Source organism: Trachemys scripta, chromosome 3, assembly GCF_013100865.1.
Source record: "Trachemys scripta elegans isolate TJP31775 chromosome 3, CAS_Tse_1.0, whole genome shotgun sequence".
Classification (NCBI taxonomy): Eukaryota; Metazoa; Chordata; order Testudines; family Emydidae; genus Trachemys; species Trachemys scripta.
This window is the reverse complement of record NC_048300.1, coordinates 32,412,325-32,432,796: the sequence shown is the minus strand read 5'-3', so window position 1 is coordinate 32,432,796 and position 20,472 is coordinate 32,412,325. Positions and strand designations below refer to the sequence as shown.

Genomic DNA, 20,472 nt, shown 5'->3' with positions numbered 1-20,472 from the left:
AGGGCAGGCAGGCAGGGAGCCTACCCTGGCCCTGGTGTGCGCCGCTGGCACCCCGGAGCCACTTTAGGCAAGCGGCGCCAGGCCAGAGCTCGCACCCCTCCTGCATCCCAACCCCCTGCCCTGAGCTCCCTGTGCACCCCAACCCCATGCCGCACCCTGCATCTCTCCTGCACCCCAACCCCTGTCCTGAGCCCCCTCCTGCAGTCCGCACTCCTGCCCTGAGCCCCCTCCTGCACTCTGCACCCCAACCTCCTTCCCTGAGCCTCCTCATATACCCCGCACTCCTTCTCTGCCCCAATCCCTTGCCCTGAGCCCCTTCCTGCACCCCGCAGTCCCTCCCACACCTGAACCCCCTGCCCCAGCCCTGCATACAATTTCCCCACCCAGATGTGGCCCTCGGCCCAAAAAGTTTGCCCACCCCGGTCTAGATAATACTTAGTCCTGCCATGAGTATAGGGGACTGGACTAGATGACCTCTTGAGGTCCTTTCCAGCCTATGATTCTATGATGTGATGCTTATTTTGTATCCAGCAGCAAGATGGAACATTGAGTTAGATAAATGTGCCATTTGATGGTTTATTGAGTTAATGGTGGAGGTGAGCAATACATTTCCGAACAAAGTTCTATAGCACCAAAGACAAGAACATTAAACTTGGCGTGCCCAGTATAATTTAAATGGCAACCCAGCTGACAGGCAGCATTCAGAGAATAGGGATCATATGGTGAAATCATTCATTTCTCTTTTCCTCCCCCACCTCCCTCCTATTGAAAAGGCTTGGAAGCTGGCAAGAACATCAAATTGGACTCCAATTCACAGTTAGGACATTACTTCCGAATTACCTGCCGGGAAGAAAAAGTCCTTCGGAACAATGCAAAATATAAGATCTTAGATACCCAAAAGAATGGTGTGAAATTCACAAACAGGTATTTGGCAGACATTATTCATCTTTTCAGTTGTTTGATTTGAGATGCTAATTCATCCCTTTTTGTGTAGACCCATGAGGGTTTTCTTTCAGAAAAATACTGTTTGCATATTACTCCTGGGGGAATTCTGTGCCACTGTGCAATGCAGAATTTTGCATTAACGTGCACATAGAATTTTCTCCCACCCCCAGAAATGGGTTGCAGTCCTGCTGGCCACCACTAGGGGCTGCTGGACCCAGCAGAGTCTAGCTCGCACTTAGAAGACACCGCTGGGGAAGAGGGGGCGGGAGATAGAGGGTTCCTGGCAGCTGCAGTTCCAAGCATGCCCTGAGGAAGGAGACGGCATGCAAGCCCGGGACCCAGCATCAGGTTTTCTCTCCCTCTGGATCCCTGGGCTCCCTGGGGGCGGGGCGGGGGGGGGGGGGGGGGGGGGGGGGAGACAGGTGGAGGGGACTGGGTGTCCTAGCAAGGGGAGCCACGGCTGGGTCCTGGGATGGGGGAGGGGACTGGGTGTTAGGGCAAGGGGAGGGCCCACAGCTGGGCTTGGCGGGGAGAGGGGTGGGTATCTGAACCGGGGAGGGGAGGGGGAAGAGAGGAGCGGGGCTGCAGCTGGGATCTGGGGTGGGAAATGGGCTTGGGTGTATTGGCTGGGGGGGGCACTGTGGCTGGGCTCGGGGGGGGGGGAGAGCTGTGTGTGTCTGGCCCCCACCTGGGCTCTGGGTCAGGGGGAAGAGAAACAGGAACTGGGTGTCATAGGAGTTTCTTTAACTCTACTCCTGGTAGGGTGACTAGATGTCCCGATTTTATAGGGACAGTCCCTTTTTTGGGTCTTTTTCTCACATAGGCACCTATTACCCCCCACCTCCTGTCCCGATTTTTGACACTTGCTATCTGGTCAGCCTAACTGCTGGGGGAATTTTTGTGTGTCTGTATTGTTATGAAAAGAACAGGAGTACTTGTGGCACCTTAGAGACTAACAAATTTATTAGAGCATAAGCTTTCGTGGGCTACAACCGCTTATGCTCTAATAAATTTGTTAGTCTCTAAGGTGCCACAAGTACTCCTGTTCTTTTTGAGGATACAGACTAACACGGCTGCTACCCTGAAACCTGTATTGTTATGGACATACTTGCTGACAGGTATTTTGGAATAAATTACCAAAATAATTGAAACTGGTGTGATTATGTAGTGGTGTTTTGACAAAATCTGCAGAATTTTAAATTTTTTGGCTCAGAATGCCCCCAGGAGTAGCATATTTACATACTGAATTGCTTGGTTTCCCCCTCTTCTGTGTAATCATTTTGCTCACAGACTGAAATGTTGTTGAGATGGACATGAGGGAAGGGAGTGCTGGTGCAGGCATCACTGTCACTACCACACTTCTAGCATTCCCCCTGTACCCTGCCAGATATTTTTGCTGCTTTGATTTCAGTCCATTTCTGTTGGATGATTTGGCTGCAATTGTCCATAGTGACAGCTACCGTGAAGGCATTCTGCAGGCTGTTGTAGAAAACAGCTAATTATAGTTTTATATGCAGCTATTTGAGGTAATCCTTTCTGTTCTCCAGTATATTTTGCTTAATTAATTTTCTTGTCTTGGCCTTTCCAAATATGCTGGCTTAGCTTGTTTTGTATATTTTGATGACCAAAACAAGAATGAGGGAATAAACATTAATTTGATTGAAAGATTATAATGTTCTTCAAAACATCCCTAAAATGTAAAGCAGTTATCTTTTGTGCTCTTAGTTGTTCTAAATCTTGTTTTACTTCACAATGCAAAATTGATGTTAAATACTGTTAATCAGCTATGGAAGATGCTAAATTTAATAAGTGAAAATGTCCTCATAGAGGATTGATATTTATAAGTAAGTCAAAGAATCCTTTAGAAAAACTTAACTTTTTTGTAACATCTTTGTTGTGAATAAAGGCACTCAAATAGACTGAGTTGACAGTCATGGAGCTGAATTTCCTCTATTCATGGAATAGGCACAGTCACAGTGCAAACTTTCGTATATGGCCCCATAGAACCTAACCTGGAGATTAAAAGGTAGCTTAGAGGTGTATATAGATATATATTTGTTTTAACAGTCTCTTGAACATCATGTTGTGAAGCTGCTTGGAGAGGCTCAGGAGCGTGAGCACCAACCTCGGGGAAACCTGTTGAGGAGGAGGGCACACATCCCAAATCGGTTGAGAGTTCTATACTTAGATTTCACCAACTAAGTACCAAGTGTGAACTCCTCATGCACTGCAGTAGCCTTAACATGAAGTCAGACACTTCCCTTGGGTACTCCAATCTATCTTGCCACCCAGATAAGCCTGCTGTTGTGATAGATGGTTCCTTGTATCAAAAATCACAATATTCACTTACCCCAGGTCAGTTGCACTTTAGGTCCTACACCAAGGACAACAACTGTAGCTAGTTCTATAATAAATTAATTAAAAATGTATTAACTGAGAAAAGAGATGTTATTTACAAGGTTAGAGCAAGTAAACATACCCTTTGGAACCTAAAATTCACTCATTTGTGTGTGTGTAATGGAAGTGCTATAATATGCAAGCTCTATAAGTCCTCTAGGGTTAACCCAGGCCAAGCACTGGGGATCCCTTGCATATGCTTAGAAATCTTGCACCTTCCAAGTCCAAGCAGTGAAGAGATGCAGTTTCTTCCTATCAGGGATTTTTATTCCCTTCCCCCAGAGTTCAAGCTGATGGGACAAGTCCCCATGCACATCTCTTCTTCTAGGTGTGGGGGGGAGCAATCAATGAAGTCTTGTCCTTTGATGTTCCACAATGGTTTGTCTGATGTCTATGGGCCTTCTTTTGTTGGACAGGAAATAATACTTCCTGTGGTGAACTAGTATTTAGTACATGCTAGTGCTTTTTCTTGACTCTGGGGGTTTACAGTTTCAAAACAAATACATAAATATTACCTTATAATATGGGAAGCAGATATGTGAGATTACTGCATGCAGCAATTTACAAGCATTTCATAAAGTCCAACACTAAACATGTTTTCATAAACCCTAATACCTGTTGTAACAATGCTAACACACAGGTGAGCCAGACTGGTTTCCAGCTATGCATTTGTCAATGTTCAGTTAAGGCCTAGGGGCCTTGGAATGAGCTGTCACCTGATCTGCCAGCATCACACATCCATCTAAACCCACCTTATTTGAGGACTATGAATTATTCATAATGTGCAGTAGCTACTTGAGACTTTATGAATGAAAAAAGTAGACTTATCGTAATATACATTGCTTTCTTCAGGTGTGCACAGCTCTAATATGGACCTCTGTACATGTTCGGACCAATCATTTAACTGCTCAGTGTCTAGTTTCCCCCCCATCAGATCTTCCACACATCACAGTTCATTATAGGGTAGCCACAGTTCAGCTCTGATTCTGTCCTTTTTAAAAAATAAATAAATCCATTCTCTTCTCTCTCACTCACACTCACATTCACACAGAAAACAGATACATTGCTAGATTTTTGAAATAGCTGTGTACAGACACATTAAACAGCTGCTTAAGGTCACTTAAGCTTAGGATCTTCTGTTGGACTGTAGTCTAAACTCTGATCTGTTTGTTCATACCAACATAACCTTAGATGTTCTGCGTCTTGATTTTTGGATTGTCCTCCCCAAGTAGAACACAGTTAACAAGTTGCCGTTAACTGAAAAAACAAAAAGTGATGTATTGTAGCAAACAGTAGTACAGACTGAGAGAACATCAACTTGAATATTGTGATTTTGTTCACAGTAAATTGAGCTCCTTCAATGAAGACTACATAAGAAGTAGAGAAGAGTATGAAGAGGCTCAGGAAGCCATTGTTAAAGAAATCATTAATATTGCTTCAGGTAAATAAGTCTCTGTTAACAAATGAAATGAGCTGGAATGTTTGGAGAACTGATTTAAAATTTTTATTAAAGTTAATGTTTAAAATTAAATATACACAAGTTAAGAGGGAAGGTACTGTACATCTGGGGTCAGGCTTGAGTTATGAGGGATTACCTGTATCAGTTACAAGGATGAAGAGATACATACATATCACATAACCAGCATAGACCCAGATTGGGGTGCGGGAGTTTTTAGAGTGCCAGTGGATAAGTGGGCTCAGGTACACCACCCATGGAATGTATTAAGAGTCCAAGTCAGTATCGGTGTAGCGAATAAGTACGTGGGTGGGGAATTTACTATAGTCTTTCTTTGTTCCTGTATACACAGTGATCTATTGTTTGCAGTTGGTTTCAAGCACGAGTCCCTTAACTCCCAAATTGTTTGAAAATGGACTGGTCACCTATTCAAGTGGCCAAAATGTTTAACATTCCTTGGTGAAGAGTGCTGAAATATTATAACTTGGAAGCATAGTTTCATGCAAAGCAATTCTTAAATCTTTAGGGGATAAATTAGAAAGCTCATGAACATAAATCCCAAATCTGGAAGAAAAAAAAAATGTAGTTAAGCAAGCTTTATTTAAATGAGTCACTAGCCCAGTAAGGAAAGAGCTGAGAGTTATGCATCTTTAAGTCAAAGAATAGTGACGAAAATTGTAGAAATCAACATGGTATAAGTGTTCTGTGTCTTTATGAATACTTTCTTGGCAGCTTTAAGTCGATCAAATAAATGCTTATAGTAATTATGTAAAGCACTGTTCTTAAGAATTAGCTTTGAAGTTGTTTTTGAATGGTAACTGTTAAACTTGCAAGTGCTTTAAAGGGAGAATTAGTAACCAGGAAAAAATCTGCTGATAGGAGGCAAAAATGTTAGGTGCAGAGGGATAAATAATCAATTAGCATTGCAGCACACATTTGTTTCATACTATATAGAATGTTGACCTGCAGTAGGTGCATGTATGCATGTGTGTGTAGCAAAAGTATGCACTTGAGACAAATCTGTTGCAGCAGCCTTGTCCTAATTTTTTTCTTTCTTTTAGCTTCTCTCTCACAGCAAATATATTTTGGGAATAGATAGTTAAGCACAGATATAATGCTGAAAAACAAATGGAAATTACTTCAAGATTTCTCATTCTGCCATATAAACTGTTCCAGATTATAGGAATTGTAGGTCCTATTCTGTATCTGGGTACCATAATTAAAGAAATACAAAATGTTGAGAAGAAGGCTGAATCTCTTGCTCTCCACTGAAGTTTTATATTACATTTTGTTTACTTCTGTCTGGAGTTAAAGGCAGCAAAAGCCCGCATAATGATTTTTTTTGCATAAAGCTTGTTTAACTTTTATTCTGTTTCTGTTGGATTAATTTGCTTGACTGTAGTCAGTTGCAGTGGCCACTTGCATGCACTACTGTGTATAGAATTCACTAATACATTGCAACGCCAACGTTCGTTTGGCTCGATCGGATCCTATTTTCATAGTTTGCATCATGCAGTAGCTATTAGTTTTATGTCTTTTGCTTTAATATACATTGTGCAGCTACGTGAAAGCAAATTAGGAGGTTTGTAAAGATGGCATCTTCTACAATAAAAATCCAGCAGACATAAAAGTAGGTCTCTCTTGACTCATTTAAAGACTTCACTGGTGTGTTAACACAAGCCCACAGATGTGTACTCCTATATTTAAACATAATTTTTCTGTCTTCCTCCAGTGGAAGCAATATAATAAAGAAACTTTCTACAGTCTGGATTGTGTATACAATTCTTATTCGGAAGTGATCTTTTTAAAAAAGCCTTCATGGTGCTCTGTACCCTGCTGTGCAATGAGATGCCTGGCAGAATTTTCTGGAATGAATTTTTTGCACTGCACTAGTCACTTCTTTTGACATGTTATACCACTTGTAAATATTAAAGTAATTACGGGTTTGTAGTTCAATCACTACCAATACCCTCAACAAACATTTAATGCTATTAACACACGTTATAGAATTTAAATAACTACACAATATGTGTTCTCACTCGACCTTGCTTTTGTGACACATCCAAATAGTGGTCATCAGAGGTTGTGTGGTTGTTCTGACCATCTATTTTTCCATATTTAAATAAGCTTCCCCCCTTCTCTAATGCCAGTAAGTGACAATTAGTAATGGGCATGCCTCCTCCCCATTATAGATTGAGAGCATCATATCTTTGTGGTCCAAGTATAGGAATCCCATAATGATTTCTTAACTCTCATTTCAAATATGGTGTGTGATGATCTGTCACTAGAGCAGTAGAGTCTGTTTTACACATTTGTATTATCACATACGCCTCTACCCCGATATAATGCTGTCTTCGGGAGCCACAAAATCTTACCGCGTTATAAGTGAAACTGCGTTCTATCGAACTTGCTTTGATCCACCGGAGTGCGCAGCCCCCCGCCTCCCGCCCCCGGAGCACTGCTTTACCGCGTTATATCCTAATTCGTGTTATATCGGGTTCCGTTATATCGGGGTAGAGGTGTGCTATTCATTCAACTCAGATTTGTCACTATCATCTGCAATAGGTGGTCTGCAAGATGAATGGAGTTATTTAACAAAGATGTATTCATTACTTCATTGGTTTCCATATTTGCTTTAAAGCAAAATTTAATTAAAAAAAACATGGATTTTATGACCAGATCATAGTAATCGATTGGAAAGTATGTGAAAGATAAGTTGAACTCTGATTTGAGATTTTTGCAGTTTTATTTTAAATTGCAGTCTTTTCTTTTTCATAGTGTCCACAAAATGCTGTGTGCTGCACAAACACAAAAGGAGGGACAGTCCCTGCCCTAAAGAACTTAAACCTAAATTTGAACTAAAATAGGGTAAAATTTCCTTGTTTTTTATCTGTATAAATATAAATTCAGTATCATTATAGATGAATTGTTCTGCTTTTCTTAAAACAGGATATGTAGAGCCAATACAGACAATGAATGATGTGATAGCTCAGTTAGATGCTGTTGTCAGTTTTGCTCATGTATCAAATGGAGCACCTGTGCCGTACGTCCGTCCGGTCATTCTGGAAAAGGGACAAGGAAGAATTGTGCTGAAAGGTTCCAGACACCCTTGCATTGAAGTTCAAGATGACATAGCATTCATCCCCAATGATGTTAACTTTGAGAAGGGCAAGCAGATGTTCCATATTATTACTGGTAAAAACTAATTTATATGCAATATTTTCAATTTTCATTTAAGCTCAAGAAGCAATGTCAATTTTGAAGTATTTCTTGTGAAAAATGTTTTTAAAAAATAAGTCTGTCAAAACCATTCAGTGCTTTATAGGTATGGGGGAAGAGACCATTTAGTAATGTACTTATACCAATGTTGGCATTTGGGGTAGGTTTTGAAAAAAAGATGAGACTGGCTTTCATAAGCCAGTTTCACCACCGCTATATTTTTGTGATGGTTACGATTAATAAGCATGTATTTTAAAACAAAAAGTGGGCACGATGTACTTATAAAATGTTTCCTTCTGTGCTGGGTAGTTCATACATAGTCGGGGGGAGGGATAGCTCAGTGGTTTGAGCGTTGGCCTGTTAAACCCAGGGTTGTGAGTTCAATCCTTGAGAGGGCCGCTTGGGGATCTGGGGCAAAATCAGTACTTGGTCCTGCTAATGAAGGCAGGGGGCTGGACTCGATGACCTTTCAAGGTCCCTTCCAGTTCTAGGAGATGGGATGGGATGGGACTCACCAGTCTTCAAAATGACTAGTCAGAGAACTGGTCAGCATGATTGTAACTAGAGATGCGCTTGTGGGAACTCTGGTTATGGCATTTGGAGTCTGGTGACATTTAAACAGAATTGTTAGGGTAGAGGAGAGAGAGGTCTTACAAATATTTATAAATAGATACTAGAACCTTAGTAAATCCCATAGCACTTTAAAAGATGACAGTGTATGTGTTCACAATTTCTGTGGAGTTGCCATACACTTGAGTCAGCGTTATAAGTTAACACTTAGGGGAATGTTAAATCTCTCTATGTTAATTTAACATAGAATGGAGTACTTTAAAAGGTAGTATGATGTAATATACTTAATGGATTAGCGATATAGTAAACACTTGTTTTCGTAACAAATTCTAAGGTGAAATCATTCTTAATACCAACAATGTGATTGCCACTGTACATACATGGAGGAAGACATGGTTTCTGCCTTGAAAGATCCCAGAATCTAACTTGAAATGCATCATAATTCATTGCATTGTATTGCCATTCTTGTTATGATAATTAGATAGGCCATTCTATTTGAAAATGTTGTCTGCAGTCCTTGTTCAGAAGTTATTGCTAATGTGACTTACCAGGGAGATGCATAAACGTCATATTGATAGTGTAAGTGCTGATTACTTTACAGGTAGACTTTACAGGAGCAATACATTTTAATATGTCCAGTAGACAGTGTAGTTTCTATACAGTGTATAGATGTGTAGTATGTCTAAAGTAATATCTATACTGTATATATGTAGATTTCCTGTAATATGAATAATCTGCTATACTTTCATACTCTTCTGTTACCAGAGTGGATAAAAATCAATGGATTAAAAAGTGTGTGTGTGGGGGAGGGGGGAGGGAATGTAAATTAAACACTTCTTTTTAAAATCTGTTTACATTTGAAATTGACAACCTATGTTAAGGCCTAAACTTACCAGAATCTATTACAATCACATACATAAAGAAATGCTGCAACAATGAGCCCTCCTCAAATTTTGGTTTGTTTGTCTAGCGGGCGCAGAGAATGTTTTTCTTCATTTGGAGTAGCTCATTCAAAGATGAGAAACCGACTAGATGTTGAAAAATCAGGAAAGCCTGTTTTCCTCCTCCAGTCTACGAATAAAAATTAGGTGGGAGAGGAATGAAGTCTGTTAATTCTGAAAACTTGAAGGAGATGGAACCAGATTTTCAAAGGTGTGTGTATAGGCACCCAAGAAGCAGATAAGTGTCTAGTAGGATTTTCAAAAGCTCCTGAGCAAGTTAGATGACCAGAAACAATCACCAATTCACTAACTACAGTTAATGTTTCCTTTGTTTAATAAATCACTTTTTAAAATAGTTTTATATGGAGCAGATTGTGGAGGAAGTAATTGATCTTGTAACTTAAAGCAGACTGCATTTATTGTTGAAAGGAAACACTATCAAGACTGATGAGCATAAAATTAAACCCTTCTAGCTTTGCTTTAGTTTACCAGTATGTACGTGCACTTCAGATTGTTGCTCATATTTTTGAGAAGTCAGGTTATTAAAAAAAAAAAAATCTTCCTTAGGAAGAACTTCAGTCAAGTGTTTGCAGTTGCAAGCAAGTCCATCCATGAAGCTGTGCTACTTGTTGCAGCTGTGGTTATATAGGGAGGAAGTTTTTAAATGTCTATCTTAGGTTAAATTTAGCTTCAGATCCATTAAGCTTAAGAATCCCTTAAAGCTGTACATAATGTACAAAGAAGAGGAAGCTAATTTATTAATTTCTTGTCAACATTAATTTCTTAGGTCCTAACATGGGAGGGAAATCAACATACATTCGCCAGGCTGGAGTGATAGTTCTTATGGCCCAAATTGGGTGCTTTGTACCATGTGACTCAGCGGAAGTGACTATTGTGGATTGTATTCTGGCTCGGGTAGGAGCAGGAGACAGTCAGTTGAAAGGTGTCTCGACTTTCATGGCAGAAATGTTAGAAACTGCATCAATTCTTCGGTAAGAGCTGTACCTGCTTTGTGTTTCATCAAAGGGGGAGGAGGCTACCTTAAAGGATTTTTTTTATATTGTACCATTTTTGTTTCTATTACTTAGAAAATATGTAACTTATCACCATAGATACTGATGCCCCTAAATGAGAACAGCCTACGTGTTTTACTTAATGCGTGCTCATCTTCATTCACAAATTTTCATGTGAGCCTGATAATCATGTCTCTTGCATAACAAGAGGGGAGGGGATAGCTCAGTGGCTTGAGCATTGGCCTGCTAAACCCAGGGTTGTGAGTTCAATCCTTGAGGGGGCCATTAGGGATCTGGGGCAAAAATCTGTCTGGGGATTGGTCCTGCTTTGAGCAGGGGGTTGGACTAGATGACCTCCTGAGGTCCCTTCCAACCCTGATATTCTATGATATCATTTCTTTTTGTGTGTGTGTGTGTATATATACAGTTATCTATTTGCACTTGGCATTAGACTAAATTTTGAATTTCAGAGAGCTTGCACTATCTAAACTTTGAAAAAATGTTTTTATTTTAGGACAGCATCTGAAAACTCTTTAATAATCATTGATGAGTTGGGAAGAGGAACTTCAACATATGATGGATTTGGGTTGGCATGGGCTATTTCAGAATATATCGCCAGCAAAATTTGTGCCTTCTGTATGTTTGCTACGCATTTTCATGAACTGACAGCACTTGCTAACCAAGTGCCAACTGTGAATAATTTACATGTTACAGCACTAACCACTGATGAGATGCTGACTATGCTTTACCGTGTCAAGAAAGGTGAGATCTTTTAAATGCTGAACAAGATAAAACTATCAGGTGCCATGGGAGAGGAAAAGGGAGCCTTTCCTGCAAAAAGACCTGAAACTACCTTTTCTATTTTGATAGTAGGTCTCAAGCTGTTCTTAGCCATCACTAATGATTTGGTCCATTTCTCTCTGAAATCGGATACCTACAGAGAGCTGCATCTCTGGGTGAATACAGATGAAAATCAGTATATTTTGGTAATGAAATGAGTTGTTTTCTGATCCCCAGACATAGTTCTACAGCACAAATTAAAGCTTTTGTCCTGTTTTTAATATTGCATTATCAAAAGGAGAAACCCTTCACAAATAATTTCACAGCTTTGCAATTTTCTAGTTAACATACTACCTACCTATAATGACTCTGGCATATTTCATGCCTTATAATTTTATTTTAGAGCAAAAAATTTGAACCTATTTCTACAGGGAGGATAGGTGTTAGAGTTTAGCAGAACAGTTCAGTAAGATGGTAAAAAGAAATAAAACAGTAAGCTCCGGATACATATATTTTAATTAACAAATGGTTCAATGTGTGGAGGCATAATCACAAAGATACTAGCTAACTTATTTATGCAACAATTCATATCTAGCAAAAAGTTATTTTGCCCTTTTTTAAAGGAACTGGCAAATGACGTTGCAAGCCCAAAAGCAAGGATTTTTAATGACTCCATAAACTCGGGTACCGTATCACTGGAGAATAAAAATATAGTACCTATATTTAAGAAAGGAGAAAAAAAGTAATCCAGGAAACTACAGGACCGAAAGGCCTTAGAATAAATTTTGAAAGAGAAAAGTTATTAAAGACCTACAGCTAAATGGTAATTGAGGTAAAATACAACATGGTTTTTATTAAAGGTATATCGTGCCTGACCAACCTGATCTTTCTTTGGGAAGATAACGGATTTTCTAGACAAAGGAAATGCAGTAGATTGACTCTACCTGGATTTCAGTAAAGCATCTGATACAGTTCCATAATTAAAATTAATGTGAGAATCAAAAGATGAGTAAGGAACTGGTTAAAGGGGAGACTACAATGGGTCATGCTGAAAAGTGAACTGTCAGGCTGAAGAGAGATTACTAGTGGAGTTCCTCAAGGATCGGTCTTGGGACCAATCTTCTTTAATATTTTCACTTACAACCTTAGCACAAGAAGTGGAAATGTGCTAATAAAATTTGCACATGACACAGTTGCCAATACAGAGGAGGACCACAATATCATACAAGGAGATTTGGACGACCTTGGAAACCGGAGCAATAGATATGGGATGAAATATAATAGTTCAGAGTGCAAGGTCATGCACTTAGGGACTAACAACAAGAATTTTTGCTAGAAGCTAGAGACTTATCAGTTGGAAACCCAGGAGAAGACCTTGGTGTATTGGTCAATCACAGCTGTGAAAAATGCTAATGTAATCCTAGGATGCATCAGGCAAGGTATTACCAGTAGAGAGAGGGAAGCATTATTACAGTACAAGGTACTGATAAGGCCTCATCTGGAATACTGTGTGCAATTCTGTTCTCCATTGTTTAAAAAAGATTAATTCAAACTGGAACAAGTGCAGAGAAGGGCTACTAGGATGATCAGAAGAATGGAGAACCCTACCTTACAAGAGGAAACTTAAGGAGTTTGGCTTTGTTAGCCTAACAAAACAAAGGCTGAGGGGAGATCTGATTATCCCTCTGATGTATTTATAGCGAGAAAACACCAAGTGGGGAGAGGAGTTAAGTTAAGGGCCAATCTTGGCCCAAAGCCAATTTATTTCCATTTGTTTATCAACAAGCTGGGAAGGGCTCTGAGTTACTACAGAGAATTCTTTCTCAGGTCTCTGGCTGGTGGGTCTCACCCACAAATTCATAGTCTAACTGATCACCATATTTGGAGTTTGGAAGGAATTTCCCCCTAGGTTGGATTCGCAGAGACCCTGGGGTGTTTTGCCTTCCTCTGCACTGTAGGGCATGGGTCACTTGCTGGTTTGAACTAGAATAGTGGCGTCTCTGATTTGAAGTCTTTAAATCAAGTTTTGAGGACTTGAATAACTCAGCAAGAGGTTAAGGGCCTATTACAGGAGTGAATGGATGAGGTCCTATGGCAGGGATCAGCAACCTTTGGCACGCGGCTCGCCAGGCTAAGCACCGTGGCAGGCCGGGCCAGTTTGTTTACCTGGCATGTCCACAGGTTCGGCTGATCGCGGCTCCCACTGGCCGTGGTGTGCCGCTCTAGGCCAATGGGGGCTGCGGGAAGTGGTGCGGGCCGAGGGATGTGCTGGCCGCCGCTTCCCGCAGCCCCCATTGGCCTGGAGCGGTGAACCACAGCCAGTGAGAGCCGTGATCAGCCGAACCTGCGGACACGGCAAGTAAACAAACTGGCCCGGCCCGCCAGGGGGCTTACTCTAGCGGGCTACATGCCAAAGGTTGCCGATCCCTGTTCTAAGGTCTGCGATGTGCAGGAAGTTAGACTAGATGATCATGATGCTTCCTGTGGGCCTTAGTCTGAGATGAAAAGAATATGCCATGGTGTATCAGCCATCAAAATGTATAAAATAAACCTCCAAGTTCCTTCATAACTTTCTGTGCATATTTTTGGACTTATGTCTTGGCATAGCTAATTATATGTTGCAGAGCTCCATACCAAAGTGCTTGGGTGAAACTGAGAAAAGTACTAAGATACCGAAGACAAAAGTTATTGTAACTGAAAGGAATGTCCTGTACTTCCTTTGCACTATTCTATGCAGGGCTGTAGGCAAATAACACATTTCCTAGGATGTTATCAAACATAGACTAAGTGGTTGTAAGTCAAGAAATATTGGGAGAATCTAAATCCTATCACTCACTTCTCAAAAAGAGAGAAATATTGCAGGACTTGTTTTTATGATCTTTTAGTCATTGTAAATACTTTCTCCTGAGTGTTAACTTTATTTTTCTCCAGGTGTCTGTGATCAGAGTTTTGGAATACATGTAGCAGAGCTTGCTGCTTTTCCAAAGCATGTAATAGAGAGTGCAAAAGAGAAGGCTCTGGAGCTAGAGGAGTTCCAAACTATTGGAAAACCTGAGGAATCTGAAGGAGAACCAGCAGCTAAGAGACGCTACAGAGAAAAAGAGGTTTGTTAACAGAGGCCAAACAAAACCCATGTCAGCTAGTCAGACTGATTGATAACCATTATTCACTGAACAAAGTTATACACAAACAATACATTATTTTGAATAAAAAGATGGTGACTGGCCAAAGCCTTTCATCCTTTCTGTGAACAAACAGGTTGCAGAATTGTATTTTGCTACATTTAGCCACTGTTTAAATGGGCCAGAAAAATGTCAGACTCTGAGAATGTCAACTTCTCTAGTGTTGTCAGTTTAGAGCTCCCCTCCAGGGAGATGCACGTGAACCCTTTAGAAAGCAGTGGGTGGAGTTGCATGCATGTCTTCATGCTGAGCTGAACAATACGGACTGAAGGCATATATGGGACCATGGCTCCAACTATCTCAGTTTTTTTTCTTTCTCCAATGGGCTAAAGGCCAGAATTGGTTGGGGGGGGGGGGGGGGGGGTTGTTGTTTTTTTTTTGGGGGGGGGGGAGGGTGCCTTTGGTTGTAATTTAGTTTATATGTAAATAAATAGCTCTCGCATTTGTTAGGTTTGTAGTTTGCATGGCTCTGCAGTTGACCCGTCTTTGTCCTGTTATGTGAGGGTTCATCTGCACTAATTTCTTCAACCTCAAACAGGCCTGTTCAGTATAGTTGATGCCAGTAAAAAGTTAGGTTCATATTGTTTTCTAAGTATTAAGAGAATGCAGAATCATTCAGTGCTACGCTTGGCTGATGCGGCAACTCATGGTGTTAGATGCCATCAGGTGGTCAAGGGACATCTACATGAACACATCACCAGACATTGGCAATACGGGGAGGGATGGAGCTGGAGTTCCGATGAGAAGTGCAGTCAGGAAAGTAACTGAAATACTTCCTTCATGGATTGTATTTTCTAAATAGACAACCTAACCTAAATTCTGTGTTACTGAGGGACAATCTTCACTCATATTTTGCTTTCCACAATGAAAACTCTCTACAACTTTTCATGAGTGAGATACCCCAGTATTCGGATTCTAATATCTAAAGAGTATTAAAATTATATCACCTAAATTTGGGTTATTTTTGATTATTCACTATATATGTATCTTACCTTATCTATATGTATCTTATGACTTTTAAAAAAACCTTTGTATTTATGGATAATCTAAGCACTATACCCAGATGTACAGACACTAAATTTTTTTAACATTTAAAAAAAATTAGCATACTAGGTGTGTGTTATGCAAAATGAAAGTCATTCTTCTTCGAGTGCTTGCTCATGTCCATTCCATTGTAGGTATATGTGCTCATCACATGCACTGGTACCAGAAGATTTTCCCTCAGTGGTATCTGTAGGGGACCAGCTTTGGCACCCTCTGGAGTGGTGCGCGTATGCGCCGGTATAAGGCGTGCCGCCGCCCCCCAACCCACCCCCTTCAGTTCCTTCTTACCGCCAGTGACGGTGCTGGAACATCATAGAATCATAGAATATCAGGGATGAAAGGAACCTCATAAGGTCATCTAGTCCAATCCCCTGCTCAAAGCAGGATCAATCCTCAACTAAATCATCCCAGTCAGGACTTTGTCAAGCCAGGCCTTAAAAACCTCTAAGGAAGGAGATTCCACCACCTCCCTAGATAACCCATTCCAGTGCTTCATCGCCCTTTGCTGGACTTCCCAATTTTTCCACATCCCTCTTGTAGTGTGGGGCCCAAAACTGGACAAACTACTCCAGATGAGGCCTCACCAATGCCAAATAGAGGGGAATGATCACATCCCTTGATCTGCTGGCAATGCTCCTACTTATACAGCCCAAAATGCCATTAACCTTCTTGGCAACAAGGGCACACTGTTGACTCACATCCAGCTTCTCATTCACTGTAACCCCTAGGTCCTTTTCTGCAGAACTGCTGCAGAACTTGGTCCCTAGTCTGTAGCAGTGCGTGGGATTCTTCCGTCCTAAGTGCAGGACTCTGCACTTGTCCTTGTTGAACCTCATCAGGTTTCTTTTGGCCCAATCCTCTAATTTGTCTAGGTCCCTCTGTATCCAATCTCTACCCTCCAGCGTATCTACCACTCCTCCCAGTTTAGTGTCATCTGCAAACTTGCTGAGGGTGCAGTCCACACCATCCTCCAGATCATTAATGAAGATATTGAACAAAACTGGCCCCAAGACTGACCCTTGGGGCACTCCGCTTGATACCGCCTGCCAACTAGACTTGGAACCATTGATCACTACCCATTGAGCTCGATGATCTAGCCAGCTTTCTATCCACCTTATAGTCCATTCATCCAGCCCATACTTCTTTAATTTGCTGGCAAGAATACTGTGGGAGACCATATCAAAAGCCTTGCTAAAGGCAAGGACTAAGACATCCACTGCTTTCCCCTCATCCACAGAGTCAGTTATCTCATCATAGAAGGAAATTAGGTTAGTCAGGCATGACTTGCCCTTGGTGAATCCATCCTGACTCTTCCTGATCACTTTCCTCTCCTCAAAGTGCTTCAGAATTGATTCCTTGAGGACCTGCTCCATGATTTTTCCAGGGACTGAGGTGAGGCTGACTGGCCTGTAGTTCCCCGGATCCTCCTCCTTCCCTTTTTTTAAAGATGGGCACTACATTAGCCTTTTTCCAGGCATCCAGGACCTCCCCCGATCACCGTGAGTTTTCAAAGATAATGGCCAATGGCTTTTGCCTCAGCAAGTTTTTGACTATTCCAGTGTGCTTTCTAGTATTTTTTCTGTATATAGTTGTTGAGAGTAGTTTACAGTGTGGTTCTTATTAGTTCCCTTAATGTAAGTATAGAAAAAGTTAGTTAGTCCCCTGTAGGACTTAACCCAGGGATGGGGCATGCCTTAGTCCCCGGGCTTCAGGCATTGCGAGTGCTGTAAAAAACCTATGCCCGTCAGCGATCTCCACCAAAGCTGTCTGAAGTGCTTGGTGGAAACCTACATAAGCGACAAGTGTCACATTTGTAAAGATTTTAAGCCACGCACCAAAAAGGAGAGGGACATTCAGCTTCAAGCATTCCTTATGGAGCGGGCCCTCGCACCAGCCTCCGAGATGGCCAGATCGGACTCCGTTCCAAGCACCTCCGCGTCAGTGTGGAGCAACCCACCGTCCCCAACCTCTGACTGGTGGCGATCCCCATCACCAGTACCTGCTAAGAGGCAGAAGAAACACACCGGGAGAGGGCGGTCTCCTATGTCCCGTAAAGGGAAGGAGAAAGCTAGAGCCGAGCAAAGACCCACATGGGGCAGCTCATCCTCTCCGGAGCACAGCCAAGCTCCAGCATCACCAACTGATCTGTCAAGCCCCCTCTGGCAGAGGAACCCAGCACCTGGCAGTGCTATCCTTTCAGGCTGCTTAAGGACATATTGTCCCTTCTGGTGCTGCCAACACCTGCGAGAGAAGTTGCCTGCTTGAGAGGCAAGCCCTGTGGCCCTTACAATGATCCCCATCTCCGCAGCACCACTCCCGGCACCATCACAGGTGGCATTCCGCCAGCAGTCTCCAGAACTGCACTGTCGTCCCTCCGACACGAGCTGGCTGGCCTGCCGGAGCTGCCGGCACTGCTCCAGGCACCACTCTCTGGAATCCCAGTGTCGATCACCGGCTATCTGGCGCAGACCTCCTGAGGCGTGCTGACAGGCTCCAGAGGCCCAGCACAGGTCTCCTGAGCATCCGCGTCGCTCTCCAGACTCTTAGCACTGATCCCCTAAGTCTCGATGCCGGTCCCCAGAGTCACGATACTGGTCTCTAGATCAATGGTACAGGTTCCTGGAGTCAAGACAAAGGTCTTCACGTTCCCAGTCACCGCAGCCCTGGCACCGTTCCCAGAGCATGAGGCGTCGATCCCCGGGCTACCATCCCCGATCCGCCGAGCGCCATCACCAGAAGCACAACACCGAGCTCTGACATCCTGGCACCAGTCCCCAAGGGAAGAGCACGGGAATAGCCAGCATGGTAAGGGCAAGGAGGTGGCAGTGGTCCCCAAGACTAGTCTCTTCCTCCTCAGACTCGGAAGGCAAGGAGGTCGCAGTGCCCACGGCCATCACCCACTAGTGGCATCAGGATTTCCTCCTGGACTGCCAGCAAGCATGTTGCCTCAGGGTCAGTAGCCGGCTCCGTGGCAGTTCTGAAACCCATGGGGGTTCCCTCAGATATCGGAGCACATGCAGCAATTGGTCTCAGGGACATCTGAGAAGCAATCGGCGACAGTCTCCCGTCCACCCCCAGACTCAGAAGAGGAGTTGGAGCAGGATGCCTGAGGGCAGCCATCCTCGGCTGAGGCTCCCCCTAGCAGGGGAAATGGAGTTGGTTGACTCACCTGTGTCCACCTCCTCATTCTCTTCATCTCATGAGGCAGTGGCGGGGCCCTCCCACGCAGTTCCCCAGGATGGCGTCAAAGCTCACCAGGAGCTACTTAAGAGTGGCAGTGAATCTGAGGCTGGAGGCCAAGGAATTGTCGGAACCCTCCGACACCCTATTTGACATATTGAGCATGGCAGCCCCTTCTAATTTGGCCCTGCCCATCCCCAAGGGGGTGGTAAAGTTAATCAAGGCTTTGTGGCAAACTCCCTCCTCCCTGCCCCCCATCTCCAAGCATGCGGAGAGGAAATATTATGTCCCAGTTAAAGACTTCTAATACCTTTACAACCCTCGTCCGTCCCCCCCCTCGAGCTCTTTGGTCATATCCAATGCCAATGAGCTTGATGGTTCAATCCCTAAGAACAACGATGCACAGAGGCTCAATTTGTTTGTCAGAAAAATTTATTCGACTGCCAGCCTCCAATTGCAAGTGGCCAACCGCCAAGCCCTGCTTGGAAGATATGATTATTACATTTGGCAATCCATGGCCAAATTTGTGGACTCGTTGCCAGAGGGCTGTAAGCAGGAGACCCTGGCCTTTCTCGAGGAGGGCAAGACAGTGGTGAGGGCTGCCCTCCAAGCAGCCTCAGACGTGGCAGACTCCGCAGCCAGGACCATGGTTTCGGCCGTGTCCATGAGAAGGGCATCTTGGCTACAGTTATCCGGGCTCTTGGTGGAGGTTCAGCAGTCAATCCAGGACCTTCCCTTCGATGGCCTGGCGCTGTTCTCTGACCAAACAGATAAATTGCATGGTCTAAAAGATTTCAGGGCTACATTGTGCTCCCTGGGTCTTTGTGCGCCTGCACCTGCAAGGAAGTGATTCAAACCACAGCAGACCCAGAGATTCGGGAGCCAGTCCAGGTCGGAGCCCTACCGCAAGAAGGGTAACAGCTATGAGTGCCACCAGGGCCAACCGCCAACCTCCTCTGATCAGTTGGGCTCTACTGCTGGGTAGCAAGCAGGCTTTTTGAGGGTGTGCCCCAGGGCGACTTGAAGATCAAGAGGGACTAGGTACAAATCATTATGATCGCCCCGGCTTGGCCTTGCCAGCATTGGTTCGGCACGCTCATGGACTTAGCAGTAGTAGCCCTGTGGACTCTTCCCAACTGCCCAGGACCTGCACTTTCAGGATTCCAGATGGTTACTGCACCCAAACCTCGCCTCTCCCCATCTCACAGCATGGATGCTGTGTGGCTAAATCTTGAGGAACAAGCCTGCTCTAGTCAGGTCTGGCAGGTTCTTTTGGAAAGCAGAAAACCCTCCACCAGAGCAATTTACCTGACAAAGCGGAAGTGCTTCTTCTCCTGGGCGTCGGAGCAGAATATCTCTCCGGTCCAGTCATCTCTACAATCCATCCTGAATTACGTGCTTCACTTAAAGTACCAGGGCCTCACCTTTTCATCGATCAAGGTGCACTTGGCACACTGGCCTTCCACCTTCACGTCCAGGGTAGATTAGTATTTTCACACGAAATGATGATCAGATTCCTGAAAGGCCTTGAAAGACTTTTCCCACCTGTCTGGGATCCAGTTCCCCAATGGGATCTCAACACCTCTCCAGGCTCACTGGCCCTCCCTTCGAGCCTCTGGCTTCTTGCTCTCTTTCACACCTGTCATGGAAGGTCGCATTCCTTATAGCTGTTAGCAAGATGAGTCTCTGAGATTAAAGCTCTTATGTCAGAGCCCCCATATACAGTATTCTGCAAGGTACAACTG

The 20,472-nt window shown here is 43.3% G+C and overlaps 1 protein-coding gene across 2 annotated transcripts in view; it reads left to right on the top strand.

Annotated features, from left to right (window-relative positions):
• MSH2 (mutS homolog 2) overlaps positions 1-20,472 on the top strand; it is a 108,312-nt gene that overhangs the window by 75,253 nt on the left and 12,587 nt on the right. For both annotated transcript variants that reach the window (XM_034764403.1, XM_034764404.1), the window contains 6 exons: positions 774-924; positions 4,686-4,783; positions 7,748-7,993; positions 10,316-10,520; positions 11,056-11,303; positions 14,253-14,425. In XM_034764403.1, coding sequence (XP_034620294.1) covers positions 774-924; positions 4,686-4,783; positions 7,748-7,993; positions 10,316-10,520; positions 11,056-11,303; positions 14,253-14,425 — 1,121 coding nt within the window. The remainder of the gene's footprint in view (positions 1-773; positions 925-4,685; positions 4,784-7,747; positions 7,994-10,315; positions 10,521-11,055; positions 11,304-14,252; positions 14,426-20,472) is intronic.